The sequence below is a fragment of the Chenopodium quinoa genome, unplaced genomic scaffold, assembly GCF_001683475.1.
Source record: "Chenopodium quinoa cultivar QQ74 unplaced genomic scaffold, ASM168347v1, whole genome shotgun sequence".
In the NCBI taxonomy this organism is placed as follows: Eukaryota; Viridiplantae; Streptophyta; class Magnoliopsida; order Caryophyllales; family Amaranthaceae; genus Chenopodium; species Chenopodium quinoa.
In genome coordinates, this window is record NW_018742630.1 from 2,175,410 (window position 1) to 2,186,316 (window position 10,907).

Sequence of the window (10,907 nt, forward strand, 5' to 3'; positions counted from 1 at the left end):
TGAGAGGGTTTGGTCTGGTAACCCAACGAAAGAATCACGCGACCTTAGCAAAACCCTAGGATGTCTTTTTAGTGATCGGAATCATCTCTTGCAGCTCTTGACTACCACTAAAATATAATTTCAAAATACCCATATATAATTGAAGCAAACTCATTCTTGGAACTTTATAGAACTATTGATAATTATTCTATTATGGTTTTAAATCAATCTTTATGATCCTGGGAGACACCTCCTACATTCGTCTCAATTTTGAAAGAATTTTAAAATTTGTCCAAAAACATGAATTATAACCTTTAAATTTGGACAATTTTCGACTCTAGCTCTTAGGCTCGGAATGAAAAGAGGATAAAGTACTTTCCATGGATCCCACGAGACACCACGAAGCTAAATTATTTTTTAAATAATCAATTTAGCTGGGTGTGTACACGTCTCCCTTTATTATAAATCAAAGCCACCACAAGCGCTTATGTAATATTGACTCGGTGATGCATCTTCTATCATCACTTTAATTTTTGACACCGATGTTGCTATCTCTATAAATGGATGGTCTGATTTTGTTTATAAATGTATAATATCATTTCAAATCATAAAAAAAAGTTTGGCTATAAAACTAAATTGGATGTAAGTAAAAAGATGACAATAATTAAGACGGATAGATAAAGTGTTATGCTAAAGACAAAGTCTTGAGACAATAGAGTATTAGAGTAATAATTTGCCCTAATTATAGTAACTTTTATTGAAAAATTAATCTTATGGGTGGCACATGCACACACTTCCTTAGCTCACACATGCATCATGAAGATATGCTTACATCGTTATCATCCACGTCAAAAATAGATGGAACCCTCTTTATCCAAATTTGAGGGGCTAATCTTAATAATTTATCTCATCTCCTTGGTAAGGACATAATTAATGTTAGAGGATTTGTAATATATGATGACATAAATAATATACAATATTTCAACCATACTATATATTTCTTTATTTTAGAAAAAACAAACATGTACTAATCTTGTCTAAGTTGGAGTTGAAGTATGAAAACATACATCCATATGTACACATGGTGTGTCTTCAACTGTTTGCTTGTGTGCTTAATTACAAAGGATGCATGGTGTTATCTAAGACAATATGAGGTCATCTAATCTTAAATATCATGATAATTTTCAATAAGAGGTATATATTGTGTAAGCTAAGATTGTTTATTATTCTCCTTTTTTAATGAAACAATAGTACACATTCAAATCTAGCATGTCAGGATTTCATCCTAAAATCAATAATGGATGATAGATTATTGGGGTAACCTACTAATTATTAAGTTTATAAGCTTGTCATATATACTTCCTCTTATTATTAAGTGTAAATAATGCGCGTAGTTTATAAGCTATTACTTGATTAAAATCCCGTGCATTGCACGGTTGTTAAATATTTTTGACAATAATATTACAAAATATAAAGTATATAAAAGATATTCAAAAATATTTCATTTGGGTATATATGAATACGATTGTCAAACTGGAAAATTAAATACATAAGGTATAAATAATTTACTTAAAGATTTTGCAAAAATAAAAAAAAAAAATAAAAAAAAACGAAAAAGGAGGGAAAATTTTTCACAAGGTAATGACAAGTGTCATAGAAGGATTTGCTTTTAGTATAGGTTAATTAATAGATTAGCATCCATGCCTCTCCAGTTCACAACATTCATCACTTTTAGATGATTATACTCAAGAATCGATGATTACTTGTTCAAAGCCAAGCCTAGCTAGCTAAGAGCAATTAAGTAAAATTAACCCATACCTAATTTTAGTACTAATTGAATTAGAATAGTCATAAAATTTTTATGTAAGAAAATTTAATTAAATGAATATATAGTTTATCTAAGGAAATGAAAGGTAAAAGCAAGGAGGAAGGATAAGGGAACCCCCAATCCCAAGAATTGTAGTACAATATAGGGATCAAACTCATCATGACCCTAATGTTCGTTATAAAGTGAAATCCCTACCAATTACAGTATTATTGCACCAAGCATAAAGCATTACTTGATTCCTCTGGCCATGACCCTAAATTCACGTAGCTTAGCTAGCTTATAATCTATATAAGTAGAGATATAGAGATATATAACAAATTTACCGAGCTTTAATTTGATACCGAGTTTGACAAAATTATCAATTTGATGTTGATCATATATATGATAAATCATCTAGTTTAATTCAGATCAGGTCATATTCAGCGTCTACTATCCACAAGACAACAACTAGCCATTTGACACCTTTACCCTTTGGAATATAGGAGATAGATAGAGAGAATGATATGATGAGTAAAGAGTACGTGTAGATCCAACTGTAGTGTTGGCTTACTCTTTGTTCCAATGCAACATCCCAGTGTATGGCAAATGGCTAAGTGACTGCCCCTTTCATCTTGCGCATTTGTCTGCCAATCTAGCTGCCTCACCTTCATCGTTTACCTTTTCTTTGATGTTTACATCCCTTTCAATTTTAATACATTTGTTTCATTTGCGACAAACGTTAGTTCAAAGGCATATTGTACGTACACTATTTGTTTGGAGCAAGTGTTAGCCAACCATTAACAATATCACCAAAATGGTCCCAATTTAGCCTAGCATATAATTGGCCAAGTATATCACATTCTCTTCTAAAATGACTCGTCCATGCGTTCACTTCATGTGGTGAACGGGTTAGTTACACAATTAGGTCAAGTGATCTCTTTGATCAATGAATCATCATCGTATAACTTTGGTCTTGTCCTAAATAGTCAAAACCAATAATTTGCGAGCTTGAAACAAATTTACACAACTGTATTCAACCTGTTAATTAAATTAAACAGCGAGCTCTACTAACGAGCAAAACAATCAACGTCTAAGCCAACGAACTATTGTTATTAATTAGTCAAAAGTGCATCAAATATTTTCTTCAAAAATGACAACATAATCTCACAAGTAACAAGTTAATAATCAACTAGCCATCTTTATAAGGTGGCAAATTGCTTCATTTTACATATGACATGCATGTGAATGTTTGACCAATTTCACATTTTTTTTTGAGTTTGAGGTTGGGAGAGAATTGTTGGGCCCTGTTTCACGTGGGCTAGTCAAGTAGGCCCGAATGGTCTTCTTGACTTGTTATGCAACTTAAGACTCCATAAACCAACAACATATCGACAATTACTTTAAGCATTTGGATTGCTTAAAATTGATCGATCATTTCATTTATAATTGTCATATAAAAGCCGAAATTTGCGTTTGTCCTTTTCATACAATTATACCATGGTTCGTGTCATGCATGGATTATAATCTATGGATTATTCTACCCGTACAATAATTATTGTAGAATTTTTTTAATTAAACTATATAAACCTTAATTTGAGCATTATTTTTTCATTATTAATTTATTTGAAATTTTATCATGTGTGTTTTAGTTAGATTCTTATTAATGTGTATTTCTAATGTGTCAAATTTTTCATAATATTTATTAACAAATACTTAATAACACAAGATATGAAGTATTTATAATGGTCAAAGATTCTTATTGCAAATTATGAAAAATAAACGTTGTAGAAATAATATAACGGAAGTGTTCATAGACTTTTGTTATCACCCACGAGCCAAGTGATAATATTCAGTAGACATAGACAATTTTTAAGGGGTTTAAACCTCCTGATCAAAAGACTATACGCTTTTTATGTAATGTCTCGTTGTAAATCGTTGTAAAATCATTGCCTGCTATTCTTAATGTTAGAAAATAAGGGTGTAATTGTGTTTGATTAATGCGGAATAAGTCAATGAAAAATAAGAACGAGAAAAACAATAAAGAAGATAAACAAAAAACACAAATATTTACGTGATTTGGTCAAATTAAACCTACATCCACGGGTAGGGGATTTGAGAGCTTCTTCACTATAATGGAGAAAGAACGAGAGAATAATACAAGGAGTCCTAAATCTAATGGCTCAAAAGGTATGATCAAATTGATCAACTATAGGGTCCTTTTATAACATAAGGAAACCCTAATTAAACCCTAAAATTGTTCCCCAAGTATACTCAAATAGCCGTCATAGAAAAGATAAAATTTTAGGAAATATTCCATAAAACACGTAAGCTTAAAACAGACCCAAAAAAACCGCCCAACTCGTCCAGGCACGAACGTGCTATGTCGAGCACTTCGTCAGCATCGTTCCAACTTCGTCAGGTCTTCGTAAAATGGCCATAACTTTATCGTTTCTTATCGGAATTGGGCATATGACCTATCGTTGGAAAGATTTTGAACCAATATATCACCTCCAACTTGAATAATCACCTCAAAATAACTTGTAGTTTGAGTGATATCTGCATTCAAAGTCAGCCCTACTAGATTTCGAGTCACAATTTAACAAATCTCCACCTTAACTTGAAATCGACCAAAAACAAGGTAACTCCACCTTGAACCAAAAACCAAGAAGTAATGCTCATATGAAAACATAGAGCCTCCACCTTAAACAAAACTCCATTAGCCTACTCACATTAGGCAATCAACAAAACAAACATCTTCCATAACTTGTGAACCGGTGCGTCTCCGAACACAAAATTCCGTACACAAAACCATCACATGGCCTAGATTGAGATTATAATGTCCCGACGCCAAGCATGCTTATCAAAAATTGACCAAACTCTCTTCAAACACTTCTTCATCTCAAAACCAAACTAAAAACTTAAGCAGTTCTAGAAAATAAAAAAATTACATCAATAATTTCTAAATTGCAATTGTACTTAATAAATCATAAAAGTACCAAAATTGAGATAAGAAATAGCATAACTAGATAAAAATCTAATGCATAACCAAGATTGTTACTTTATTACAAACGAAAATCAAAAGCAATCTATCATAGACTCTATACCAAAATCAACACGGTTTCTCGTTTCACCAAGAGATCTCAAAGGGGCACTTATCGTAAAGGGATCGTAGAAACTGCAACCCCGAAGCTCGTAACCCTAAAGTGCATAATCATCATCATCGTCGATGTTGGCAATATTTGTGGATTTGTCCTCATTGGGCTTCTCCTCATTCTTCTTCTTTTATTTCCAACACTCGGCTTTGATATGACCCTTCACATGACAATAGTTACAAACTTTTCCTTTACCAAAATTCTTATTACCACCATGAGCAACCAAAGCATTATTTTGAGCCGAATTATTAGATTTATTAACCAATTTATTGTCAATTAAATCTCTTTGGGTTAAGGTATCCTTAACATCCTCCAAGCTCAAATCATCTCTACCATACAATAAAGTATCTCAAAAGTGCATATACGAAGGCGGTAAAGAACACAACAACCTAATAGCCATATCCTCATCATCGATCTCAACATCAATGTTTTGCAAATCCATAATAATAGAGAAGAATTCATCTAAATAAGACTTGAGCGGTTTACCTTCTTCTAGATGAAGATCATGAAGTCTAGATTTGAGTAGTAGATGGTTGGTCATGCTTTTTGTCATATAAAGTGACTCCAACTTTAACCACAAACCCGCAACAGTCGTCTCTTTGGCAACCTCTCTCAAAATATCATTAGAGAGACATAATTGAATTGCCGAAAAAGCCTTCAAATCGATCTCCTCCCACTTATCCAACGTCATCCACCAAGGCTTTTGGATACACCTTCAAGAGCCTTATGACAGCCACTTTGAACTAAGATGGCATTCATCTTGAATTGCCATAGGCCAAAATTCACTTGCCTGTCGAATTTCTCAATGTCAAATTTCATTGGCATAATTTAATCAAACTAATCTATAAACACCTAAAACCTAAGACCTAAAATCTGGCTCTGGATACCAATTTGTTAGGAAATAAGGGTGTAATTGTGTTTGATTAATGTGGAACAAGTCAATGAAAAATAAGAACGAGAAAAGCAATAAAGAAGATGAACAAAGAACACAAGGATTTACGTGGTTCGGTCAAATTAGACCTACATCGTCCATGGTTGGGAGATTCGAGAGCTTCTTCACTATAATGGAGAAAGAACGAGAGAATAATACAAGGAGTCCTAAATCTAATGGCTCAAAAGGTATGATCAAATTGATCAACTAAAGGGTCCTTTTATAAATAAGGAAACCCTAATTAAACCCTAAAATTGTTCCCCAAGTATACTCAAATAGCCGTCATAAAAAAGATAAAATTTTAGAAAATATTCCATAAAATACGTAAGATTAAAACGGACCCAAAAAACCGCGCAACTCTTCCAAGCACGGACGTGCCCCTTTGGGCACAGACGTGCTATGTTGAGCACTTCGTCAGTATCGTTTCAGCTTCGTCAGGTCATCGTAAAACGGCCATAACTTTCTATTTCTTATTGGAATTGGGCATATGACCTATCGTTGAAAAACTCTTGAACCAAGCTATCACCTCAAACTTGAATCACCTCAAAATAACTTGTAGTTTGAGAGATATCTGCATTCAAAGTCAGCCCTACTAGATTTCGAGTCACAATTTAACACTTAAGTAATGATTATTTTTAGGCTAAAAATCCAATATGGTCGAGAAAATAAATGAGCCTCTACTACTAATGTCATTACTCATTAGTGTTAACCCTACTACTACATACTTGTCTTGCCACTAATGTCATTAGCATTTTCTCCTTGTCCTTTCATAACAATCTTGTCTTTTAATAAATAAAATATTGTTATAGATATTGGAAAATATGTAACAAACATGTACATAACCAAATTTTATCAAATAAAAAAGCAAGTTTTGATGAATATCTTTTCTCTTAGCTTGCTTCCCTTAGGTCTAGTCTGTATGTATGAAATAAATACAACTCTTTACATCTTTATAGGTGGCAATGGCAGGCTGTATACCGCGTTACAGATAAGATTATGAAACCACATTAATATTTCGTGTCTTCCACTTTATCCAAAACTATATATTATAAATTTAATTTAGCATACAAATTAAATTAAATCAAAGTCTTAGCTTGTTATATAAAGGTATGCATGCAATAATATTAATGATTATGAACATAACAAACAAATTCAAAGCAATCAATTAAAAACAAGCGTGTGTGAATCAATCAAAAAGCATCTTCAATCTCTCTAACCACTCAATCATTAGCAACTTAATAAACTATCTTCATTTAATCATTTATTTATTTATGTGCCTAACTTTTATTTGTCACCTTTTGACATGAGATATAATACTAAAATCCAATTTTTATATATTTGTCAGAGTATATATTATTATAATTTTAATTGGCTAAAGTCATTAAATTTGGTCACCTCCCATAAATTTTATTATATGTACTTTAATTTACTTTATTTTATGAGGAGATTTGTTGGTAAGGTAGATACTTGATTCAAGTTCTTTGTATCTTTCCAAATCTATGATATACACTTGTCAACTTTGTAGTTAATAAAGCTAAATAAACTTTGGATTAGGCTAATTTGAAGGTTTAGTTTATGTTATGGTGGTTGTCCTAGAGATTATAAATGTCTCCGACAAAATGAGGAAAAGGAGGATGAAGACAAGTTCAATATGGTACAATAATTTGCCAAGTATAAGCTAATTAAGAGTTCAATGTTACTAGAGTGACTTTGCTTCATCCCTAATTTACCAAGTATAAGCTAGTAGATTGTTTCAAATTATTTCAAGAAAGTATAAATTAATCATCTAAAAGTATATGAGTAGTAATTAAGTTAATTTTTATAATTTACATAGATTTAAAACAAATCTTAAACTATGATGTACATAATCATTGTTTTTTTTTTTCTTCTTCTTCTTCTAATTAAGATGAACTAGCACAGACAATTCTTCTTAGAAAATTAATATGGGACAGAGTAAATATAAGTAATTAGGTACATATATGTTTAAGTAATTCACGACCTACATGCTACACTAGTACACTCCACCCCCTTCCCCACTCCCAAATGCTAGCAAGCTATGTAAATAGGCAAATAGCATCATTGTAATAATTAAGAATAATGAAGTCAATTTCTTAAACTTTTCACTTAATACATAAATTAACATCAAAATTCCCTGAAATTCCGGGATTTTATCATTAATGAAAGTAGGCAAGCAAACTGATACTCAGTAAGTCAGTAGCTTATCGTTAGTTAAATGAGTGTTAATCAAGTAATCAACATCTTTTTGATGACAATGATGCATATGTTTCGTCATTTGTATGACAAAAATACTGTATTATATATCTTTATTTATAGCTGTCCAAACTATCTATCAAAGACTTAAGTATTTCAATTTTCTAATCATGGGAAGAATAAATGAATAATGTAATTTCTTGTAAATAGGAAAGAATAAAATAGAGATCGAATAAAAGTAATATGTATAATTACGTAGTCATAAAATTAAAAGATTGAGTTATACCATGTATATATTTTACATGATGTCTATTATACATACATGTATATCTAAAATGCGAGTGATATTCATGTTGTGCAAAATGGACTTCAATCTTTCCTTGCATCTTTTAGGTGTATGTATGAAATTGTAAGCCAGAGTAAAAATGAAACTTTTTATTTTTTTTCTTCTACAATTATACTTTACACATTGCATGTATCATTACTCATTTCATATACATGCATGCATTTCCCATTTTGATCATGTCTCCATTATTCTTTTATGTTTGTCCCATTTAGAGTATTCCTTTTAAAAAGAATGAAAGTTTGATCATAATAAATATTTGTCTCAATGTCTTGTATCATAGTAACGCCTCAAAACAATGTGTAGTAGGAATACAAATGTTTACACGTACTGAAATATAAATGAAACTTTATTTGACCATGATATTTTATTTTTAAATTCGTCCACGAAAATTCTATCAACAAACTTTAAAAATAATGCATAGCTAGAGTATAAATGTTTACATTGGAAACTATGTAATTAAAAAGACAACTGATAAGATAAACAAAAAGTAAAATGGACTAGATAGTATTATTACTTAAATTTACCAAACAAGATGTATAAATGTAGTTGCTCATCAAACATATAGTAAGATATGATATTGGTGTTAGAAGTCTAATTTGTTGGAATGGAGCCCATATATTAAGGTTTTTGCCTACCGTTTATCACCAAATCAACTTATGTTTTTCCTTGTCCCTACTTATTAGACAAATCCCCAAAAATAGTATTGGAGTTGTGGCTTCAAATTTTTTTGGTTGTCAACAACTTACTAATATTTAAAAAATATATAAATAAATAAATAAATAAAAACAAACAAACAAACAACAAAATTATACCAATATGGATTATTTTCTTATCATACAAATAAATGGTAACAACAATTACATTGCCAACAATTATTTGGCAATTGGCAAATGCAAATAAAAATTTAATGTCAAGTTTAATCATAATTGCACAATTCACCCATAATTGTTTTAATTCACATTTTTTTTTTCCTATATATGTGTACAAGAAGTACATATATATAGTACTATATATTTGTTAATAATTAGGGTGAGAAAATTTTACAAGCTCTCTGAAAAAAAAAAATATTAAAAAAAAGGAGAGTAAATTTAAAAAAATCCAATTTAATTACCTCCAAAAAAATTCGAAATAAAAAACATTAATTAATTAATCAATTAATGAACTTCCATGATTAATTATTAGCAAGCATAAAAGTCCACAAGCTCATTCAAAGACTCAGGTTGAGGGTCAGCATTATCAAGCATCCATAGCAAGTGCTCAAACAACACCACCTCACACCCTACCGATATCTCCTCGGCCCCGCCACCACCGGACGATCGTTCTACGAGCTCTCGAAAAAGCGGGTGTTCAAGGACTTCCGAGGTAACCATGTATCTCCTCCTAGACTTTCCTACGTAAACCGGACAAAGATTACTTGTAGAGAAAGGTTCCGGAGACGAGTCGTCGTCGTAAGAGATGTTGTTGTACTTTGTAGCAACAACGGAGGATGTTGAAGTTGAGTTTCTTCTGCTTAAACTTGTGTGATGAATATGATCATTTTCGCGGTGGTTGAATGATGTTCTTCCCATTGATTGCATTTTCTTGAGTAATTTTCCAAGTTTTCCTGCTTTTGTCATAATGTTTGGATGTTTTGAAACAAATTATGTAGGAGAAAAAATATGAGAAGACCAATACATAAAAAATTTGATTTATTTTATGGGGTTTTGGAGAATATTATTGAGGAGAAGTTGAGGAAGAATTGAGGGAGAATTTTGGGTTATTTATAAAAAGTAAGGTAGGAGTTTGGTAAGGAAGAAAAAATATTTTATTAATTTTTTGTGGGGTAAGGGATTTTATTTAATTTAATATTGTAGGAAATAATAATTAGTAGTAGTACCTAATTAGTAATTTATGGATTAGTAAACAAGTAATATAGTGGCTTTATGTCAAGTGGATTTTTCTTTATTTTAAGAAGTGGGTAGAGGAAGATAGCAAAACAATTAAGGGGGCCCCTTAATTTGTAGGACTTTTTTTTAAAAAAAAAATCATAATTTTTTTTTTTTTTTTTTGGAGGAGATTGGAAGACAATTTGTGATTGGTTGGAAACCAACAACGGTTTTGGACGTTTCGGAGCGTATTAGGCCCTTTTAGTTATATATTTTAATTGTTTGATTAAGTGCTAATTAATTTTTTGGTTGGATGGTTAAGGGGGTGCTTGATAGTGATCATTGTCCTTGAGAAAGAGAAGAAGAGTTTTAGCTATTAAATTTGGACGGTGTATATTTTATATTTTAATTTAGATTAGATTATCTTAAAGTTGATTAAATGATTTAGTGGTAATTAAATCTAAAGAGTTGATGATCCAACTGTCTAGTACTAAGTGTTACTAATAGTAAGTTTTGGAGTAAAATTTAGGTTTTTGACTACTTGATTTTGAAGTAACCTCGAGTACTATACTACTAATAACAATATAAAGTAAACTATATTTCCTCGATCTGATTT

The 10,907-nt window shown here is 31.2% G+C and overlaps 1 protein-coding gene across 1 annotated transcript; it reads right to left on the bottom strand.

The window, feature by feature from the left end:
• Positions 1–9,329: 9,329 nt before the first annotated feature.
• LOC110721734 (auxin-responsive protein SAUR50-like) lies at positions 9,330–10,470 on the bottom strand. The gene has a single exon (XM_021900921.1). It carries the CDS (start codon positions 10,040–10,042, stop codon positions 9,605–9,607), a length of 438 nt encoding a protein of 145 aa, XP_021756613.1. The 5' UTR covers positions 10,043–10,470; the 3' UTR covers positions 9,330–9,604.
• Between the last annotated feature and the right edge of the window lie 437 nt (positions 10,471–10,907).